The 24,071-nt window shown below is 36.2% G+C and overlaps 1 protein-coding gene across 2 annotated transcripts in view; it reads right to left on the reverse strand.

Annotated features, from left to right (window-relative positions):
- The window catches only part of cdin1 (CDAN1 interacting nuclease 1), a 169,913-nt gene that overhangs the window by 94,642 nt on the left and 51,200 nt on the right, over positions 1-24,071 (reverse strand). The window contains exons 2-6 of one of the 2 annotated variants that reach the window (XM_072266974.1): positions 16,995-17,040; positions 16,033-16,097; positions 15,244-15,304; positions 12,705-12,777; positions 10,817-10,888 (exon numbers count right to left, since the gene is read on the reverse strand). In XM_072266974.1, the coding sequence (XP_072123075.1) occupies positions 10,817-10,888; positions 12,705-12,777; positions 15,244-15,304; positions 16,033-16,097; positions 16,995-17,040 (317 nt within the window). The remainder of the gene's footprint in view (positions 1-10,816; positions 10,889-12,704; positions 12,778-15,243; positions 15,305-16,032; positions 16,098-16,994; positions 17,041-24,071) is intronic. The other variant, XM_072266971.1, reaches the window with a different exon arrangement.

Here is a 24,071-nt window from a genome sequence, read left to right on the forward strand (position 1 = left end):
ATAGAACGGGATAAAAAAAACAACCATCACACAAATACAATGGATTCTGGTTAATTGGGCCAGCTGCTTATTTTGGACAACTCAAAGAACGAAAACAAATTGAGAAAATAGCCGGGATACACCTCCACGTTTATTTAGGACACTATTCCACCTAATTGAGGCAGGTAACTGTTGTCAAATATTTTCTAACTAGCATCAGTGGTCATTAGACACCACACCACGCTTAGGGTGAACAGTTTTTAAATAATGCTACTTGTGTGCTTGCATTCAAAAAGCAGTGATTTTTGTCACTGGTAGTTGGTGAGAAGTAAACAGTAAAACAATTCAGAACTGTTTTGCTCGCTAGTTTCACGTAATGGCCGGGAGCGAAAATGAAACAAATTTCACTATTTCAAAAAGATAGGTACTATGAAGAATCTGAAGGTATCAACAATCATCTTGAATGTTACAATTAAAATGAAGATTTGGAGGATGCAATTGTTAAAAGCACTATTTGTAGGTGGTCCACTATCTGCACTAGATGTGCACTGATTTTGTTCATATACAGTCAGTCAAAAGAACACTGAATGAATTCCTCCATTGATAACTATTAGGAACTAATAGTTTTATAGTAATGTAGTAGTTTTGGTAGTGATCAAGTTTATTCTGTATTTCATTTAAATACCTAGTTTGTTGCTCAGTTAAATGGTAGTTTGTCTTTTTATACCTTGTTAACTATTTCTATGAAACTTCAGATAATTGGGGTAGCTGCTTAATTGAGCCAAAATGTATTGGTCCTGATGTATCCCAATTAACTGCAATCTACTGTACACTGATCATCAACATACCCTTTTAATAATATTATGAGCAGATAGAAATTGGAACATTTTTCTTTTGTTTAACAAGTAAATCTTTCTAAATTGGTGAGGGGTTGGACTTAAGCAGGTAGTAGGATGTTAGGTGGAAGAGACGAATTAGCCAGATCATTTTGTTTAAAAACAATAATGGAAGGAGTTAATAACATAATTACATCACTGGTAACTCATAAAACACCCAAAAATTAAGAAAGTTGTGAATGAGGAAAGTGGGCTAATGTGCTAACATGAGATACAAAGTTAAGCCGTTTATTAAGGTGGCTAAAACAGTAATCAGCTTTCACTTTCAGATACTGAATGATGCACTGATTTCAGATTTCCTCCACTAATAGATTTCTCATCATCAGCGCAACAGAAGACACAAATTGATGTTGCCAGCTTTTATTATTCTACAATTGATATGAATGTGTTTATTCCTTCTAATGGAAGACTCTTGTTAGCTTTCCCAAATACTATACAAAATGCAGAAGTGAGGCTGAAGCTAATATGACGAATACAATAGTTATTTGGGAAAGATCAAGAAATTCACTTTGTATGCAAATACTCCAAGATCTTTCATGGTGTTGCTGGCAAATAGCACCACACAACCTGGACTAGTTTCTTCAATAGTAAACCAACATCTCACAACTCACCTGTCTCCAACAGAGAAAATGTGCACTGGGGATGCACGACAAATTATATAGCAATACTACTTACCTTTTTGATTCTGACTTTAGAACATATTACAGTATTTCGGCCAATGATGTTTTGTTGACTTTTTAACCTACAAGAACAAACATTTCTCTCTCTCTCTTTCACAAAGATCTCCATTTTTCTTTTATCCATGTGTCTACTTAAGAGTCTCTTAAATATCCCTAATGTATCTGCCTCTATCACCAGTGTGTTCCATGTAACTACCATGCTCTGGATAAAAATCCTATTTCTGATATCTTCCATACATTTTCCTCCATTCATCTCAAAATGATGCCAACTTGATTTAACCAACTATACACTGGGGGAAAAAAAACACTGATTTTACACTTGATCTTTTACACTTAAAAAATAAAATTATATTTTAATTTTATATTTTATTTTAATTTTATATTTATCTCTTGAAAGTCACCTCTTATCCTTCTTCGTTCCAAAGAGAAAAACCCTACTTTACTCAACCCATCGTCATAAGGTATAATCTCAAATCCAAGCAGCATCCTGGTAAATTTCCTCTGCACTCTGTCTAAAGTTTCCACATCCTTCCAATAATGAGGCAATCAGAACTGAACACAATACTCCAAGTGTGACCTAACCAGAGTTTTATGGAGCTGCAAAATTACCTTGTGGCTCTTAAATTGAAACCCCCCCAATTAATGAAGGTCACCACACCATACATCGTCTTCACCACCCTATCAACTTACACAACTTTGAGGGATCTATGGACATGGACTTCAAAAAAAAATTAACTTATATTTTTATCATTTACAATTCTTCAATAAACATGTTTGCTCCCTTTTATTGCTTCTTTTAAATTGCTTATTTGGATAGGTTTCCATAATAAAATTGGGCATGCTTAGATTGTGATCTTTTTTTTAAAAAAAAATTACTTCTCTGAACTACACTACAACACATATCACCCCATTCCAACTTCATTCAGTTATCACTTTTTCCTCATAGAAACATAGAAAATAGGTGCAGGAGTAGGCCATTCGGCCCTTCGAGCCTGCACCGCCATTCAGTATGATCATGGCTGATCATCCAACTCAGAACCCTGTACCAGCCTTCCCTCCATACCCCCTGATCCCTTTAGCCACAAGGGCCATATCTAACTCCCTCTTAAATATAGCCAATGAACTGGCCTCAACTGTTTCCTGTGGCAGAGAATTCCACAGATTCACCACTCTCTGTGTGAAGAAGCTTTTCCCTAATCTCGATCCTTTATCCTCAAACTGTGACCCCTTGTTCTGGACTTCCCAACATCGGGAACAATCTTCCTGCATCTAGCCTGTCCAATCCCTTTAGGATTTTATACGTTTCAATAAGATCCCCCCTCAATCTTCTAAATTCCAACAAGTATAAGCCTAGTTCATCCAGTCTTTCATCATATAAAAGTCCTGCCATCCCAGGAATCAATCTGGTGAACCTTTGTACTCCCTCTATGGCAAGGATGTCTTTCCTCAGATTAGGGGACCAAAACTGCACACACATGTATTCTGATGTCTCAGAATAAATATTTTAGATTTTCAGGCATTGTGGGTAATTTATTTCAGTCAGCTTCCAAGGTGCTTTCTCCAGCCTCCAATGACTCAGACTTCATCAAGTGGATATTTACAACAATTCAGGCTTTTCAGTATGTTTACTGTCGGATGTTAACACCAATATCTGGAAAATGACCACAGGTCAACAGTATATGTAAAAAAAAAACCTGAAATTAATATTTCAAGAACTAAGAAATGGAATGTATCATAGATGAGAAAGAAACAAATCAGGAAAAAACTAAAACCAAGTGTGCATGGAACCAACTGCTGGCAAAAACTATACCATGAAGACAAAAAAAAAAATTCCAAACAACTCTACGGAAAGGTTATTGAAAAGCACAAGTCAGGAGATGGATACAAGAAAATTTCCAAGTCAATGAATATCCCTTGGAATACAGTTAAGTCAATCATCAAGAAAGGAATGAATATGGCACAGCTGTAAATCTCCCAAGTGCAGGCCATCAAAAACCAAGTGACCGTGCAAGAAGGGGACTAATGAGTGAGGCCATCAAGAGACTTATGACAACTCGGGAGAAGTTACAAGCTTCAATAGCTGAGATGGGAGAGACTGTGCATACAACAACTATTGCCCGGCTGATTACCAATTGCAGCTTTATGGGAGAGTGGCAAAGACAAAGTCACTGTTCAATAAAACTCACATGAAATCTCAGCTAGAGTTTGCCAGAAAGCATGTGGGAGACCCTAAAGTCAGCTGGAAGAAGGTTCTATGGTCTGATGAAACCAAAGTTGAGCTTTTTGGCCATTAAACTAAACACCATGTTTGGCATAAGCCAATCACTGCACAAACACACACAAGGTGGTGGCTGAATCGTGGGGACGCTTCACTGCAGCAAGCCCTGGAAGGCTTGTGAAGGTAGAGGGTAAAATGAATGCAGCAAAATACAGGGAAATCCTGGAGGAAAACCTGACGCGGTCTGTAAGAGTACTGCTACTTAGGAGATTTGTTTTCCAGCAGGACAATGACCCCAAGCGTAATGCCAAAACTGTACAAGAATGGCTTAAAAACAACAAAGTTAATGTCCTGGAGCGGCCAAGTCAGAGTCTAGACCTCAATCCATTTGTGAATTTGTGGCTGGACTTGAAAAGGGCTGTTAACATACCATCCCCATGCAATCTGACAAAGCTTGAGCAGTTTTGTAAAGAAGAACGAGGAAAAATTGCAGTGTCCAGATGTGTAAAGCTGACAGAGACCTATCCACACAGACTCAAGACTGTAATTGCTGCCAAAGGTGCATCTACTAAATATAGACTTGAAGGGGGTGAATACTTATACAATCCATTGTTTTGTGTTTATATTTGTAATTAATTTAGATCACTTTGTGGAGATCTGTTTTTACTTTGACTCGAAAGAATCTTTTTCTATTGATCAGTGTCAAAAAAGCCAAATTAAATCCACTTTAATTTAATGTTGTAAGACAATAAAACATGAACACTTTTGGGGGGGGGGGGTGATTACTTTATATAGGCACTGTATTTTGAGCCTGTGTGGGTTCGCACAGCAACAATGATCACTTGGAGAAAGTAAATATTGATATTCAATGAGAATAATTTAAACCAGGCAGGTTTGAGAATTAGTTGAGCAATTGCTTATAATAGGAACAGTAAGAAACGGTGAGGATAAGTGACAAACAATCAGTGAAACAGACATCTTGGAATGGAAAACTTGTATTCGTTAAAAGTGCAAAGTGTCAGAGAAATTACAGATCTGGGGAAGGGTGGGCAAGGACATGTTGGTGGAGAGAGACTAAACCATGAGGGGAAAAGAAGCTGTATGTACACTAGCATTTAAGATCAGAAGAAAGGTTTAGTGGGGGAAAAAGCAAGCAGAAATGGTTGATAAACAGATAACACTTTCTCTTGAATTCACATATGATGCATAAGAGGTTAATGTCATGTGAGCGACTTAAGTTGAAGATCATGATAGTTGGTTGGGAGAAGGAGGACAAGATGCACTTTAGAAAAATAGTCAAGAGACTTGCATGTCCAATTACCCACATTTCATGTTCTGTCCACAAAACCCAAATAGCCTTGCACTACTATATTTAGCAATTAACACCTGCTGCCCTTTCCTCAACCTTATTTTCCTGAGGCTACTCATATATTCTCTTACCATACAAGGACATCACCATTCCTCTAATTCTGGTCTTTTACTTTTGCGTCAGTAATGGCAATGGGGCCACAAGGGGCAAAATACTGGATACAAAAAAAAGCTCCTCTTAAAAGGTTCAACCAAGCTGTAAGTGCACTGTGCTTCAAGACAAAACTTTCATGTGTATATTAAAGCAACAACATAAAATTAACTTGCTTCTTTAAGATAAAAGAGAATGTAACTATGGGAATAACAAGAATAAAATGTTTAAAAGACAGCATTCAGAAAACAGGAAGAAATGCATCTTCAGCAGACCTTGCAATAAGGTTCAAGGATTTGGTATGGAATCAAGAGCAACCACCAATAATATAGTAAAGAGAATGTGAAGCCAGTGATGCTATAAGGAGAAAAAGGTGGCAGCAGATATGGCAAGGCCATTATGAGATTTATAGTACACTATGCTTTTGTTTGATCTTCCATTCTAGATTTGGGATTTCTTCTTCCAGAGTGAAAAACAAATATAACAATACTATTAATTTAAAAAAAAACAAGATGGGATTTAAAATAATCATAGGGCAGTTAGCATGCAGGAAGTATTATTTTATAGTGAAATTAAATTTTATTTTTTCAGGATGCAGCTATATAAACCTCAAAGTTACAAAGAGGAATTTCTTTTGCCAGAAGGCGGTGAATCAATGGAATTCATAGCCACAGACGACTGTGGCCAAATCATTGAGAATAGTTAAAGCGGTGGTTGATAGGTTCTTCATGAGTCAGGGCGTCAAAGGTTATGGGGAGGAAGGAAGGAGAATGGAGTTGAGAGGGATAATATACCAGCCACGATGGAATTGTAAGGCAGACTCAAAGGGGCAAATGGCTTAATTCTGCTCCTGCGTTTATTCATATTTATGAGTTTTGTAATTGGTCAGTCAAGTATGGGGCAACTAATTGATATAAGGTACTTAGATTTTCAATAAGCATTAGACAAAATGCAACAAGGATAATTAAAATCACATTTTATGGAACCAGAGCTATTCAGTAGCATTTACTGAGAGGTTAAGAGAGAACAAGAACATTCAATATTGGATTACAGCAAATAGACAATCCTTTGACTTCATCTGCTGTACAGTGCTATCAATTGCCTGGTTCGATCATCAATAACTAAGTGGAAAAGTACGTTGCAACACAACAATAAGACAAGAATGTTCTAGATGGAACAGAATCTAGGAATGCAAGGTAAATATTTTGTTACAAAAATACAGAAGAGCAGGATATATTTAAACTGTGATGTTATATGATATTGGGACTCAGATGCCACCAGACCTGGAGCATGTAGTTTCCTTATTTAAGGAAGGATATATATGCTTTACATAGTGTGCAATTACTGCTTATTAGACATACTACTGGGTTAAAGGAATTATCCGATGAGGCGAGATTGGGTAGATCAAATGTGCAAACAATTTAGAAGAAGCATACAAAATTGAAGAGGGAGTGGAGAAAAAGGATGAGGTGGTCATAGTCAGAATAAGTCCACATGGACAGCTACAACCGTTTGGAATTCCCTGGTACAGAGAGCAAGATACATTCAGCAATTGAATACATTACATATCAATAGATATGTAGGCTTGAAAGGAAACAGGTGATAGGAAAATAGTGTAAACAGATAAAATGGTATTGAATATTGAACAACAGATCAGGCTTGAAGGGCTTATTCCTGCTTCATTTTGCTTTATATGAACAATTTTGTTAATGTTACTTTTTCATCAGGAAAACACCAATATCAAACTGGCATATAGTATAAACTCTATGTCAAGTTATCAATAGCAATTTAATAAACCCAACCTCTAGAATTGAATAAAGTCATTTTATATTGGTGGTCCCCTAAAAATGGAACAGAAAGCCATCATTGAGGGAGTACTTGATGTTTGGCACAGGTATAACAAGCTACTGAAAATGAAAATATATATCCACCTTTAGCAACTGAATAAAATTGAAGCTGAAATTGTATTTGAAGCAAACTGTTAAAGTTCAGATATGATATTAGTCATAAACTCATGTCCTTAGTAAAGGCAGAGGATTATGCTAAAAATGTCTTCATTATAATAGGATAAAATTATAACAGTATAGTCATACTCCCAGCAACTTGCATTCTTAAATAGTAATTTTTTAAATTTTATTATTTCTGTACCTTATCTTACCAAGTTTAACATTAGAACTGAAGATACATTTTAATGCACTAGACAGCTATTATTTCCCTTGGACTTGGAGATCTGCAAGTTTTCATGAGATCCTTTCTAGAGGATGGATCCAATTAGCAAATTGATTTCCCAACAACTTAAATATCGATTTTCACATATGTAAAATAATTCAACATTAGTAAGTATGTGTTGTGCTCTAAAATACATTTATAACCTGTACTAATTTGGTGCCCATTATAGCCCAATTCTTCTTAGCTAAAGTCAATTGTCCATTCACTGTCTCTAGAATGGAATATCATGATATCACAACAAGCAAAATACCCAGATAAAATGCCCATTCCCTAGTTGCTTCTTCATCATCATCATCATCAGGTGCCATGCCCAGTTTGAGCTTTGACTGCCATGGCCAACACACTCCTGTTTCGGTCAAGTGGATCAGTTCATTGGTATACATTTCCATTTCTCTGGTGCTGTCTCCATCATCATTTGTCTTTGTCTTCCTCTTGCTTTCTTCCCTTCAATCTTTCCCATAATTACCGTGCATTCTAACTCCTCTTTCTTAATCATGTCCAATGAAGTTACGGTGCCTTTTCATGATCTCATACATTATTTCTCCTTTTGTGTTTGCTCTGTTCATGACATCTTCGTTAGATATTTGTTTCGTCCATGATATTCTTTGCATCTTCCTCAAAAACCACATCTCTGCTGCTACAATTCATTTCCTCATGTTACTAGATATTGTCCAACATTCGGAGCCATATAAGATAACTGGATAAACATAACATTTCAGTACTGAGGTGGGTTGTTATGGCTAGTTTCGTATTAGTCAGTATACTCTTCATTCTCGTAAAGGTGTCTTTTGCCATCCCTATTCTTCTTTTGATGTCCAAGTCGCACCTGCCATCAGATGTCACCCAGCTTCCTAAGTAGCAAAAGTTCTGTACTTGTTTTATGTCTTCCCCATTTATTCTCAGCCTGCAGATAGGATTCTCCTTCTTTTTGGATATCACCATATCTTCTGATAGACAGGACCATTTTTGCACTTTCTTCAACAATTATATCAATTAAGTTTTGTAGCTCTTCCTCCGTACTTGCAATTAACACAGTGTCATCCGCACATCTGAAATTATTGATATTTTCACTGCCAACTTTGATTCCCAAGATGTCTCTTATTTTTTGTAATATTGTTTCACCGTACACATTAAATAAATCAGGGGAGAAAGCACATCCTTGTCTAACGCCTCCCTTGATTTTCGTAAACTGACTCACTTCTCCATCTATTCTTACAGCAGCAGTTTGTTCCCAGTACAGATTTCTGCTTAGGCGGAGGTCTTTCGAATCTAGATCTAGAGTTTTCTGTAATATTTCAGATAACTTATTGTGCTTCACTTTATCAAATGCTTTTGTGTAGTCGATATGACAAACAAACAAGTCTTTTTGCACTTGAATAGCTCGTTCTGATAGTATCCTTAACATCAATATTGCGTTTCTTGTACCTTTGTCTTTCACAAAACCACATTGTCCTTTGCCTATTTCAGCTTGTATCTTACAAGCTCTTGGCATCAAAATTCTTCGAAGTATCTTGGTGATATGACTCATTAAACTTATGGTCCTATGTAATTCACATTCTATTGCTCCAGCTTTCTTAGGAAGAGTGATAAATACTGATTTTTTCATTTCTTCTGGTATTATTCCGGTCTCATAAATGTCATTGATTAAATCAGTAAGTTTTTCAGTTCTATAATCTTCAACAATAAGTTGCTTCTTACAAATTACTTTAAAACATAAAACACACGGGCATGATTTGACAAAATGCACTAGAAAATCTAAAGATATACCATTTAAAACATTCAAGATTATGAGGTTGAAGCATCTATAGTATTTCTTCAAAAAGATTTGAGTGTGTTTGAATGAATTTTTTTTGATTCATATAACATCCATCCATCTGGCCTTCCTGAGAAAGACTGTATAATTGCCACTGAACTGTGGCACATGGATCATGTTTACTTTGAACTGGACTGAGACTGCCAAACTCATTTGGTTTAACAGTTGTCTATTAGCAGACACCTTAACAAATCAGCTTCCTAAGATGGATTCAAGCCAGGTCCCAGATATAAAAAGTTTGCTCTCTGAATGAGTGAGCCTTCCTAATGATTGATCAAATATTGATTTATACAATTAAAATATTTAAATTTATTGCTATAATATAATCTGAATAAAGAATGTGCTTGTCTGAAGTAATACTAATCAGGATAGACTTTATTTTATATACTATGAAGATATTCGGAAATATCTAATGAATAAAAATGCAATAAATCATCAGTTACTTTAATAAATCACTCTAAATCGTCATTTTTTAAAACAAATCAAATGAATATTTGCTTTCAAATGAAATTGAAAACTTCATAGTTTCTTGGTAATTTCTTATCTTTGACATCGGCTATTTAGGGATAAAAGTTTGGAAAAACTAAATCATTTTTATTCCAAGAAAGCGATTTGTAATATTGGGTATAGTGAGTTTCTCTCTGTTTATTCCACACCCGCCCCCCCCAAGAAAAAACAACCTGATCATAAACTAGCAATCATTTTAGAAATCCATTCTATATTGAAATATTATCCCTCTTCTGTGCTCCAGATAACATGACCTTCACATTACTGAATGCACGTCTTTCATTTTACACCAAGTATCTGTTCTGTATTATCAGTATCAACTCACTGGAAAGATATTTACTACATGTTGTCATTCACTTCATTTTAGTGACTAATTTTAACCCACTTTTAAATGCAGCATGGACATATGCGTTTTCCATATTGTTAGTGGTGATGGGTTTCATTGTCTATGAAACTAAAATCAAAAACATTAATGTTTGTTCCAGATCTCAAACTGATAGAGTCCACCACATACAACTGGAATTGTAGCAATCTACCTTGCATGCACTTTCCATTTCTATTTTACAAAATTGTCAACATGAAGCCAGTTCATGTCATATTCACATTAGTATGTAAAATTTGATATTTTTAAGTCACTTATAATGTATTGATTCTTTCTCACATTAAAAAAACAAAATTTAATTAACTAAAAGCTGCACAGTCTATCCAAGACACTATTTCTTAGAAGCACCAGATTACATAAAGCACTCTCTAAAAAAAACATGCAGGTTGACAATTACTTGACAAACAAAGAGAAAAATAATAATACATGGAAATGACATTGTTGCAGCCCATTAAAGTGGGGATGATTTCCCCTACATAGAATTCTATTGATCTTTGCAGTCTGCAGCAGATGAAATAAGTGTGGTCAGGGAAAGGATGATGGATGCTCCTGCCAATAGCACTGAACAAACCTGTTAGCTAATTGCCACCAAAGACAATTATCCCAGCATTGTTTCATAATGGAAACACATTACAAAACTCTAATATACACACAGGGAAATTTGATGATTTGACTGCGGAGCCATGTGCATTGAATTTCATTGCCAAAGGCCAGCCAGGTCGCTGCTGTGAAAGGGAAGTGTGTGTCAGAATATAAGTCATTCTAGCCTGCAGCTTTTCTTAGCAGTTCTAGAGACATATTAAAAGAAGTTTAATTCTTACAGTAAATAGCAACTAGTATAATATGAAATGGCAATTTTATTACACACCATTGTGTTCCTCTAAATTAACTGTAGGGAGATCAAAACTTAAACTATAATCATAGTGAAAAGCAATCAGTTTTAGAAGAAAATAAAACAATATTATTTAAATCTGTAATAAAATCACATTCTGTAATCATTACTGTAATTACAAGCTGTGCATATATGTACAGTTATGGCATTATTGGTATGATTTTGGAATCCTCAAAACCTTTCAGTTAAATAATCAATGGTTTAATTAATTTGCTATTAAAAGACAAGTTTGCAATATATTTCAAGAATTAGGCTAGATCCTGCTTTCCTCTATGTGGAAGGTTACCTGCCTTAGCCCATACCGACTACTATTTTGACAAGTATGGGATAGCAGTAGGTCCAAAGCAATCAGAAGGTTGACTTTGACAAATGGCGGAGCTGCGGCGAAGTTGAAAATAACACACATCTACTTTAATCTCTTTCTTGATTAAATCGAAACCATACGATTCTGACATCATGTGATTTGCTCAAAAAAACATCACTGCAGGTTACTTTAGAGGCTATGCCCATTGGAATGATATTGAACTAAAAGGGGGAGGGGGCAGTGCAGGAGAGAAGGTTAATTCATTTAGATGAACCTTTGCACTGGTACTACAGAACTTATCTAGACAGACCAGAACAATTTTGAATAAAATTCTTCTACCACCATACAAACTGTTTTGCACTATTGAACAATATCTAATCACATTCTTTCCTCTCCTATTAAAATGATGAACAGGGTTTATTGCAGGGAATATAGTCCAGTGCTTCATATTCATACTACCATTGTCAGACAGGGAAGGTAAACATTACACATGGTGATATAAAAAAGCAGAATATGAATTCTTTCTTTTACATGAGACTAGGCAAATATTTATGGGCAGTTGACAAACTCCTGCCCACTAAAAGAGCCAGCACTGAGAGCAATTACCCTGATATTCATGACTCACTTTGAATATCACATTGAATATTACTCATAAATCTTTTACAAGCGTGTCCCCAGAGCTCACTTAACAGCCAGTTTTAATCATGCAGTTGACACAGGAAAAATAACAAAATGTATTTTTTCAGTAGCAAATTAATTTAAGCTTGAATCTCTTGTAGGACTACCCTTCGCTTTTTTTTAAACTCCTTTTCCTGGGCACTTATAACTACATAATACTGAGTTGCTTCCCATTAGGCCCTCGTTGGCATTTCAAGCAGGTAAGTCATCTATTTTAAGTTGGTTTGGAACATTCAATGATGTAAATTCTTTTGGCTGGATTTAAATATAGGCAATTCTCTCAAGTTATATTATCATCCTTGGCATGTAGGCAAGTTTCAATTGTCACTATGAAGAGGAACAATGTCCAAAAAATCAAAAATATAATTTGTATGTAAACCCTTCAGATAAAATGAAATTAAATACTAGTGGTTTTTAAGAGTTATTAATTATCTGCAGCTTTCTGCTTCGTTAAAAGTTGTGTTTTAATCTTTCCAACTCCTAGATAACTATATATACATTACATTTCCATATTGGAAATAATGGACATACAAATTGCATTTTTATTATTCTCAAATTAGTAAACGATAGAGGATACTTCTCTAACTATTTTAAAATCCCTAGGGTCAGGAATGGAAAAGGTTAACTATATCATGCAATGGTGACACCAAGGTTAGAAGTTACTTACGTGTGGTCAGGTCATGATTCTGCAAGTATTTTTCAAGTACAATTCTTGCCATCAGTGAAGGAGCCAGATCCATCTTTATGCAAGAATACAGATTAGAAGACAAAAAGATCTGTTAAATGACCTTAAAATAGAGAACTGTCAACAATTTCAAATTTACAGAACATTGTAACTTATTACAGAGTAAATTAATCAATAGAATTTATAAACATATTCAATGTTTTATGTTTGAGTCCTATCCTTGGGATCTCTTGTAGTAAGGAAATATGGCTTTACAGAACTGCTTATCTCAGTAACCTGCATCAGAATTGACATATGAAAAATGGTGAAATTACTAAAGGTAATCGAGACTGAATAAGGACTACCTTATTAGTTCAGGTAGTTGGACATACTTAAATTTTCCTATTAATCAAACACCCACCTTTCAAGAAAACAAACTATTTGTCAGATGGAAAATGCATGGCAGAAGTTAAATTTGGACCTTTTTTCTTATCTAATTCTTCCTGAAAATAACTGGGCAAATGCACTTCATATGTGCTTTTAAAATCACTCCAAACAGAAAGTAAACTAATTTTTCAGCACCTTTTGTACTTTTTATGCATACAGATTAAACTTTCAAAAAAACATTTTTGGCACATGTGTCAGGATTTAAGCGGCAATTAACAAAGGTATTCTTTTTGTTCTCTGTTAGCCTTTTTGCACTGATGACATTTAATTAAATAGCAAAATAACATAAAGAAACTGTTAAGATTTCTCATCAACTTTCATAGTTTCTAGAAGCTGAAATATATTGACTCATAAAAAGACTCCACTATATCAATTAACTGTCAAGTGACACACAAGTACCTTATTTAAATGATAAGTAGCATATAAAAATGACAATCAAATGGCTTAGAAGTAGCAATCCAGAGGCTAAATGTTTTCAATTCAATGTCTCATATATTTCTTTGAAATAATGGGGAAAAAATTAAAACTCCGCTTGATTTCATTTTGTTTTTCTAAACTCCGCATCATTTGCCAGTCTGAAGTAAACTCCCTTTAGTACATTGGAGGAGTTGTCAAGATTTCCAGGCTGTTCTTAGACCATTAAAGTCTCATAGTAACTGAAAGGTAATTGTTCATTGGCTGACTGCAAAAATGCACAGGAGACTTTAAATGTGACTGAAACCATCCTTCTCTTCTAGCATAACATCTAGAACTGCTGCTGTTGCATCATTTGATGCCCATACCAGTTATTTATCACATCAAGCCAATTTTATATCAGGCATCCACTTTATCATACAATTTTTATTAATTAATTGCAATGCAAAGAAAATATTAAATCAAGCTCTAATTCAAGCTAAAAAATGTTAAGGCTACAATCCTGCAATATCTAGCAGAAGATAAATTAGTGAAAACACACTGGATCCAAATGGTATTTTTGTTTATTATTTTCAGGTTACCAGTGATCAAATTATGTATTATTATTGAATACATTCTATGGCATTTATTGTATTAAAATGTTTTCTTTTAAAATTACATTTTAATAAAGTTCAAAGGTTTTAATATGTTGCTCGGTATTAATTAAAATATAATTTTAAAACCAGGACATCTTTCCAAGTTAACTTATTTAATGATATCATTTAAAATATTTTATTTATTTGAGGAGATATAATAAATTCCCATATTGATCTTAAAGGATAATTTCATGGAGACAACATTTGTGGCAGCTTGATGCAATAGCTTATTCTGAATAATATATCAATGTGCATAGCGCTAACATCCACCTCAGTAATGTTTACTCCTTTTCTTGTGCAGCTTTACAATAAGCAATATCTCATTACTGTAGTCCAGTATTACCATGCAAATGAAAGGCTTATATGACTACACTGAATTATTAGGTTCTTCCAGAGTCAAATGCAGTGCAAGTTTAGCAACGTGATGACATTATTCCTTAAAATATGTAGCAAAGCATCTGTTGACAGATAAGCTTATTTTTAATAACATATTGGAAATCAAGCGAGTGCTTATAACAGAAAAAAATAACATACACAAAATATTTTGTTATAAATGCACAGAAATGCACAATTTGCTCAGCATTACAACTTTACATAAAGATATTGAATTTTATAAAAAGCTAAAATTAAAGCCTTTCTTTTAACCCAAACTTTTAAAAGCTGCAAGCAATATAAAAAATTTAGCTGATAAACCTGAAACAGTCAATTATATATATATATTTTTATAAATACAAGTATTGTTACAATTCACAGTCTCATCAAGGGGATCTGAAGATTTTTGGTAAGTAATGAATAGAGAAAGCAATATGGAAAGAAATAAAACAATAATCAAACAGGTTTATACAAGACCACCAATAATAATTTGCTGAATATCTGTTCAGGATATGGTACAAGTCGATCATATCCATAGTCAAAATCAATACATATTACAATTACAGTCTCTTGTGGTAGTAGAATATGTTTTCTTTAATAAAATTGATTATGAATTAGTCAGTGGTTTAAGATATTGCCTCATAGCCCTAAACCAGAAAGAGGAATCTCATTACCTCATTGGCCAGCTCAAAGAGAACAGGGGCAGCTGCATTGTTCTTCACACCACTCAGGTACCTAAAGACGACAAAACCAGGTAACGTAAAAATGACAAGAACAGGCTAGCCTAGACTTGTAAGTGTCCCTTGAGAGAAGGTCCTACAGGGAAGATGACATGCTGAACTTGGCTGCAGAATGCAGCTGCTGAGGGAAGCTTTTGGAGCTACTTAGTTCAGACTGACACTAACTAACTCTCCTGGGCTAGCCACTTCACTCATCAGCAAAATTTATCTATCTCACTCTCTCTTCCTCCCTCCAAAGCAGCTGTTATGTTATGGGGTTACTTTCACTGCAGCAAATCTGGATATATTTTCATATAAATAGATTAATTCTCTATTATTCACTCCACAGCTTAATCAGTCCCATAATAACCTATATCAAGCCTTATCAACAAACAGATACCCAATTCAGAACATAATTTGAAAATAATACTAATAACCCACAATTCTGTTACAAGATACATTTTTATTTTATATAAATAAAAATTAAAAATTTATTACCTTAATTACCTTATTGCTTTTGGAAGCAGAAATTCAATACTTATTCCCTATTCATTGTCAGGAATGCACTGCTCCAGGATTCACTTAAATACTGACCCTTAAATACCACTTTAATTATTTAAAGATGTAAAAAAAATACTATAATATTAAAATATGGTTCTATAATAAAAATACTCTAATGGATTATTTTACTTTCCTGGTTCAATTAGTACTGTGGTACCCTCTAGTGGGATAGATAGGTCATACCTTTGGTAATAAGTTTCACAAGCCTCAGCCGTGTGATGTTTCGCATGTGTCCTTTTCATTCGTTTCTATGGCAATGTCAATAAAATAGGTTAAAATACTTACTGCTTAAAATTACAACTAAAGGTTCCATGTAATGATTTTGACATTTGTAATGGGCAAAGCATTTCATATTTTAGAACTGTACCATACAAGTTATTTCAATAATTTCAATAGCATTATACAAGTCATCCCTGGGATTCTCTGACATTAATAAAAGGATGCTATCTAACATACACAAAGAAACCAGTAGGTCATAGCCAGTGAATCTAAATAAATTTGCTCAGGGTTACAAAGGCTGGAGGTAGCAAGTAGAGGGCAAGGTGACAGCAGCAGGATCCAATTTCTTTCTTGAACTTGGTATTAATTTTTCTCAATTCTCCTGCAATCTTTTACCTGGCTCTTAGCTTTGCAATTCAATTGCTTTTTTTTCAAATCAAACGAGCATTGCTTAAATATAACTTATTTAAAAACTACAAAAAGTAATTCCGCTGAGACGTGCCACTTGACTGACACCTGTCATCTTATGATAAATGACTCCATTTTCCGCCTCCCTTGCCTTCTGCCACTCCAGCAATGGTCATTTATCATCATCTCTGTCAGCAATGGAAAGCAGCAGTGACAGTGCAAGTCAGCAAACATTTAGCACATGGAACCATGCAACACGGGGAAATTATTATTGTCAGAATAATAATGGTTTAGCATAATTTATTACAGGTCCACCAAATAAGCAGAGGCTAGATGTTATTAGACAGATGGATGGGAAGGTTTGGCAGCCATCCACCGAGACTCAGGCGGTACTTGATGTGGAGGGGAACATCCTCCAAACCAATCAGAAAGCTGGCAGTTCAATTACAAAGAAATAAAGGGACATTCATCATTCAATTAGGCACCTGTCAGCCTTCACAAAGGAGAAAACTTCTAACCTGATACTCCAGGGAGAAGATGCTCAGCAGAGTGGACTGCGATTGACTGGAACAAATAAAAGAAGGACAAAGTTAATTACTGGAGTGTATTGCAAAGAAACAAAGAAAGGGGAGCTTCAAAGGTAGGCCTGCTGCCCTGTAATCTAACAGAACATGAAAACAAGTGTGGAAAAGTTGTTCCAGATGAACACCTCGGACAAAGGCTTCCTGCTGCTAGGTCAAGGAAAGATTAACAGTAAAACAGAAAAAGTTTGAGAGCAAGCGGGTCTTTGTTTGGGTGGGTTTTTAGGCTTAAAAAAAGCCACAAAACCATATCATTGCCATGTACTGAGTAAAAGGCAGCTTGAGACTGAAAACAAAGCAAATTGTCATTAATAATTGATGGAGTTCAATGTCATTAGCAGTTGGTAACACACAGCTTGTTCATTGATAACACGTTGAAATTCATTTGGTAGCATGTGCTGTTCTGAGTGAGAATCTTTTCAGTTGTCTCATATTCATGGTAGAAACTTTACTCTGTCAGATGTAGCATATGGGACTACTGCAACATTCCCACTGAAACTGATGTGCTTTGAAAATGTAAACTTTCACGGCAGGAAGCTGAGATTCCCTGGAGTCAGTCAAATCCATGGGCTGCCATAAATTTCATTCATCTCTTACTCCACTCAATGTCAAACACCTGGCATTATGGCAACTTGGAAAATATTCTTCTATAATGGGAGGGGCTTTTCTGCTATGAATTTCTAACATGTAAACCTGAGGTAGATTTTCTAATTGACATCAGATATACCCAACAGCGACCTAGAAGTCGTAATTATTCAAGCTATGGATAAAATACTTTATGGTGGTGGTAGTAGTGGTGGGGGGTGTTAACTGAGGTTCCCACAATTGTCATGAAGGAGTACATCACACATATACACAACTAAGATTCAGGACCAATAATTAGAACAGAGCAATTAAACATATAAAAAGATTAACTGCAAGCAGCAAAACCGTCAAGCATAAAAGTAGTTTAAATTGTTTCTGACTTGCTATAAATAGCAAAGAGATTGTTTAGTGAAAAGGCCAAAAAAATAATTTGATAATCAGAATATGAGGAAGGGTGGTTGCAAAAAATGTAAGTACTTATGGTACAATTTTAATAGGTACTAAAATTGGTTTAAAAACACAATTGACAAGTTTATCATAATAATTCCTGTTGTTCCATTGATCACCATGTTCCATGCTTATTCGAAACAGTAATTTACTGGGAAAAATGAGTAATTTCACATTTGAATTTGTCTGCGATATAATAAAAATCATTTGACCAGAGCTAGAGCTCCACAGGCAATTTCACCATATGCAACATTTTGAAGGCATCTAACTACCCTACAAAACACAACTAGCTTAGTATCTGCCACAGAAGAAAAAGTAAATATCAACAATCCAAATCTTAACGTTTTGTTAGATTTCTGCGGCTACTTGGTTTTTATGAAGTCAGAACAGTAGCCAATTCTGTTGGCTGATAAAGTCAGACACGTGCCATCACTAGGGCACATCACTTCAACCAAATTGTCTTTGTGCTGTCATAGCCACTGTAGATTTATCAACAATTCATATGATCACTTTAATGACATAAACAGACAGTTTATACAAACACACATAGTTCAATTGACTAAAGGCAGAAGGACTCTGTAGTCGGTCTTTAAAATTAACTCCTTTGCTATTGAAGACAGCATTTGGTATTCTTCTCATTAGTCTCTGGTCCTAGGAAGACACCAGATGGCAATTGTGCTGAGATGTGTGTGGTAGCACATAAAATCACAAGGGCAGTGCATTTGGAAAACGTTATTTGATAGCAAATAATTAAATATATAATGACAATAGCTTTAGAAAATATTTTACAGGAGATTAAATTTATATATTTAAATTTTAATTGACTTCTGACCAGAAGTTTGCAAAAAGAACCAGGGCAATCAATAGGCTTGTTAACACTGACAGCAAAAATTTGATTTAATCCAAATTATGTTGTTTTTCCTTGGCTTCAGAAAGCTGTATGATGACTGGGACTAAGATTTGAATCATGATCTGATTTTGATCAGAGCTGAATTAATGGAATTAAAGCATCAAAAGTGTCCAAGATGGTTAGTAACTGAATAGTTGGGAAAATAGCAAATGGCCAATATTGTGGAAGTTTTGCACTATGATTAAATCTGAAACAATTCAGAACAGAAAGAAAATAAAGTCTTTGATTCTTAACATGAGTTTGAAAGCCAGGACAAGTTTGTATTTCCATTCTGCTTTGTTAAAAATAGATCCCCTTCTTCATCAATGATTTTACTTCAAAATTAAAATGAATCCTTCTCATATTCCTTGAGGAATATATTTCAGTTTGCTTTGACAACAGCACACTTAAAAAAATAGCCTCTCATGTGTTGAATTTATTATATGAAAGTTTTACAATGAGAAATATAAAAAAAACTTGCATGCAGGTAATTCTCGTTGATTTAGAATTAATATTTGTTGAATAACTTCATCAGCGCTAGGGTTCAGTGACATGTGATTCTTTAGCACAGGGGCAAAACAGTGAAGTAAAAATTTAAAACCATAATGGTAGTAGTAGCATAATTTGCTACTAACAAAGCAGATACTTTTCTCACACTCAATAGGAAATTAGCAGTTACATAACAGTGCATACTGCTTTATTTTTGATGGCAGTTGATTATTAGAATTCAGTGTTTTTAAATAGCTAGAAAATCATTAACTCCATTTAAACAAACTCCTTTACATAAACATTTGTATTATTTATTACTTCAACAATGTTTGTTTTAAAGAGAAAGCTATACAGTATATGTAATCCCAAACTGGAAGTAAACTGTATCATAATGTGAATGTGAGTGGTGGAGGCAGGCTCTTTCACATGTAATATGTAAAAAAACACTTGAATTGCCAAAGCACAAAAGACTACAGAAAAAAAATGCTAATAAAGGAGACTTAGTGATACAGTAGGTACTTGATGGTCAACATAGATATGATGGACCGTAAGGACTGGTTTTTCTTTGCTGTGAAATTGCTAAACTGTCCATCCACCTGAAGCACTGAACCAGAAGCAGATCCAAGACATTTTAATTTTGGTTGAATGCATAACACTGCTGAAGCAACAAAGAATGCTAGAATGACTCAGCAAGACAAGCAGAGTTAATGGAGGAAAAAACCGAACTGAAACAATGAGAACTTAAGTTGCAGGGGTGGGAGTGTGAGGTGGAATCAACAAAGGTACTGTGGATATTATGCAAGCCAACTTTGAAACAAAATGATAAACAATTGAAAAATTAATTAAAGCAAAGTTGCTGCAACTGTGAGAGGATGGAGCAATAAATCTCGTTATTCATTGAGTTACTTTTCTCAGACAACCTTACTTCCACAAACATCAGTCCTGTAACACTGCAGAACTTGCTTCTATTTGCTCCTTGAGATCAACATGTTGGATTGGCTTGGGATACTAATTATTCCTGCCAACTTTTGTTCTAAATTAATTTGCTTCTTCCTACATCAAATTTTACTCTTTCCCCTCTTGTCCAGTCCATTCCTACCTAATTCTTTAAACCTTTGATACCCTTCGCCAGTTTCCGGTTTTCCAATCACAACCTGCTCACCTTCACAATGGACATTCAATACCTCCATCCTGCGTGACTTCTTCCTTAAACACTGAGTCAAGCAGTGCCTTGCACCACTACTCTCTGACTGGTTGAACAAAATCTTGTATTGAATAACCTTAACTTCTACTCAATTCACTTTCTCCAAGTCAAAGATTTACCACCAGAAACTCAAAAGCAGTAAGCTGTACCTGTTTTTTTGTAGGAAATATGGAACTGCCCTGGCCCCTTACCTCAACTAACTATTCTGTTTATACCAATGACTACTTTAAGGCTGCTTTATCTTACTCCTTTAAGAGATCAAATCAAAAATCAAGTTTAATTATCATTCAAGCCATACATAGATACAGTTGAATGAGACAGTATTTCTCTGGAGCCAAGGTGCAAAACATTCAAAAATAGCAACTAACATAATTCAAAATAGTGAGCAAAGAAACATATTCACTCAAAAAAAACACACATAGAGACCAAGACCCTGAATGACAATATCTGGCAATCGATGGTACAGTCTCCTGGCAGCGTGCACACCGCACGCAATCCAGCCTGTGATTTCATCACTCGAACACAAAAGGGCAGCACTGACGGGAGAGGCCAGGCTCCAGCCAAGCTTACGCGCCACGCTGTAACACTTCTGCGTCTTCTCATCTGGTCTGGAGCAGAATCAAAATCAGGTTTATTTTCACTGGCATGTGTCGTGAAATTCATTAACTTAGCAGCAGTGGTACAATGCAATATATAATACGTGGGTGATTGATAAGTTCGTGGCCTAAGGTAGAAGGAGTCAATTTTAGAAAACCCAGCACATTTATTTTTCAACATAGTCCCCCCCTACATTTACACACTTAGTCCAGCGGTCATGGAGCTTACGAATCCCTTCTTTGTAGAAGTCAGCATCTTGGACCTCCAGAAGTGGTCCACAGCAGGGGTGATCATTAAGTTCATGGCCTAAGGTAGAAGGAGATGAGTTATACAGCTCTCGTTACATGCACATGCAGTTCAACTCTTTGAGTGATTATGCAGAAAGTTTGAAGTTAATAACTCATCTCCTTCTACCTTGGGCCACGAACTTATCAATCACCCCTGCTGTGGATCACTTCTGGAGGTCCAAGACGCTGACTTCTACAAAGAAGGGATCTGAATGCTCCACGACTGCTGGACTAAGTGTGTAAAGGTAGGCGGGGAACACACATCAAAGTTGCTGGTGAATGCAGTAGGCCAGGCAGCATCTCTAGGAAGAGGTACAGTCGACGTTTCAGGCCGAGACCCTTCGTCAGGACTAAGGGTCTCGGCCTGAAACGTCGACTGTACCTCTTCCTAGAGATGCTGCCTGGCCTGCTGCGTTCACCAGCAACTTTGATGTGTGTTGCTTGAATTTCCAGCATCTGCAGAATTCCTGTTGTTTGCGTTTTTTAAAATGTAGGAGGGGACTAAGTTGAAAAATAAATGTGCTAGGTTTTCTAAAATTGACTCCTTCTACCTTAGGCTACGAATTTATCAATCACCCCTCGTAGAGAAAGAGAAAAACAAGTAAATCAATTACAGTAAGTACACATGTATATTAAATAGTTAATTAAAACAGTGCAAAACAGAAATAGCATAAAGAAAGGTGGGGTAATGTTGATGGATTCAATGACCATTTAGGAGTCGGATGGCAGAGGGGGAGAAGCTATTTCTGAATCACTGAGTGTATGCGTTCAAGCTTCTGTACCTCCATCCTGACGGTAACAATGAGCAGGCAAGCCCAAGACTTGAGGCCTAGTCTTCATTACAACCAAGGCTACGCAACTCCCGTGTTGTCTGTTCCACCACCAGACAAGAGTAACAGGGTTGCAGAAACTTACACTATCACTGTCAAACAGAGTCTTACGATCGCAAGTGAATGTCCGAGACTATCTCCCATGGTTATATTGCACCAACTTCAATGCTTCCTAGTAGTGGCCAGCAACCACAGCCTGCAACCAGGTCAGCTCCTTTAAACCCAAACTGGCTCCTATGACATCCCGGCCGACCCTTTCAACACCTTAAACTGCCCCTTCTCTAACATCCTGGCCAGCCCCCTAGTACGGCTCCTTCTCCAGCATCCCGGCGAGCTCTGCTGCCAATACCACTCCAGCTACTCTGATCAACCAGCAGCTCACTGACAGTACACTGTGTTCTTGGAGTAGAATTGTCTTTGGATCTTAAAAAAAAATTCTACAAAGGGAAAAAGCACCTTTAGTCAGCCCCCGAGAGGCCACAGCACCTAATTACCCTTGGTAAGGTGGAGATTAGCTGCCTTATTTTACCATTACAATTCTTAAGGCGTAGGTATAACCACAATGCTGGCCAGGAGTTAATTCCAGGATCTTGACCCAATGCCAGTGAAAGAACGGAGATAAATTTCCAATTCAGGAAGGTGTGTGGCTTGGAGGGCAATGGCCAAATGGAAGTGCTTGCCTGCTTTTGCCGTCTTTGTTCATCTCAACAATTGGGCTTGTAGGCTTTGAATGTGTTGTGTAAGGAGTCCTGGTGAGTTGCTGTGATGCATGCTGCAGATAGTACAAACCATTGCAATTGTGCATTGGTATTGGAGTCAGTGAATGGATGTGGATGGGGTGCCTTTCAAGTAGGCTACCATGTCCGGTATAGTGTCAAATTGATTCAGTGTTATTGAAGCTGGACTCAACACTATGACAGTGGTGGTGATGACATCACTGTCATAGGCCGAATCAAAGGTGGTAATGAATCAGCATATAGGAGGGAGATGTCTAAATGATGCCATAACAACAACCTCATTCAATGTCAGCAAGACCAAGGAGCTGATTATTGACTTCAGGAGGAGGAAACCAGAGATCCACGAGCCAGTCCTCATCGGAGGATCAGAGGTGAAGAGGGTCAGCAACTTTAAATTCCTTGGTGTTATCATTTCAAAGGACCTATCCTGGGCCCAGCACGCAAGCACAGTTATGAAGGAAGCATGGGAGCATCTCTACTTCCTTGGGAGTTTGCATAGATTTGGCATTACATCTAGAACTTCGAAAAACTTCTATAGATGTGGTGAAGAGCATATTGATTGGCTGTATTACAGCTGGTATGAAAACACCAAAGCCCTTGAATGGAAAATCCTACAAAAAGCAATGACCCACTTCATCATGGGTAAAGCCCTCCCCACCACTGAGCACATCTAAATGAAGCATTGTCACAGGACAGCTGTATCATCAGAGACCCCACCACCCAGGACATGCTCTCTTCTTGACACTGCCATCAGGAAGGTGCTACAGGAGCCTCAAGACTCTCACTACCAGGTTCAGTTATCCCTTAACCACCAGGCTCTTGAACAAAAGGGGATAACCACTCAATTTCACTTGCCCCATCAATGAAGTGTTCCCACAACCAATGAACTCATTTTCAAGGACTCTTCATTCCATGTTCTTGATTCTTCTTGCTTATTTATTTATTATTA

Source organism: Mobula birostris, chromosome 1, assembly GCF_030028105.1.
Source record: "Mobula birostris isolate sMobBir1 chromosome 1, sMobBir1.hap1, whole genome shotgun sequence".
NCBI lineage: Eukaryota > Metazoa > Chordata > Chondrichthyes > Myliobatiformes > Myliobatidae > Mobula > Mobula birostris.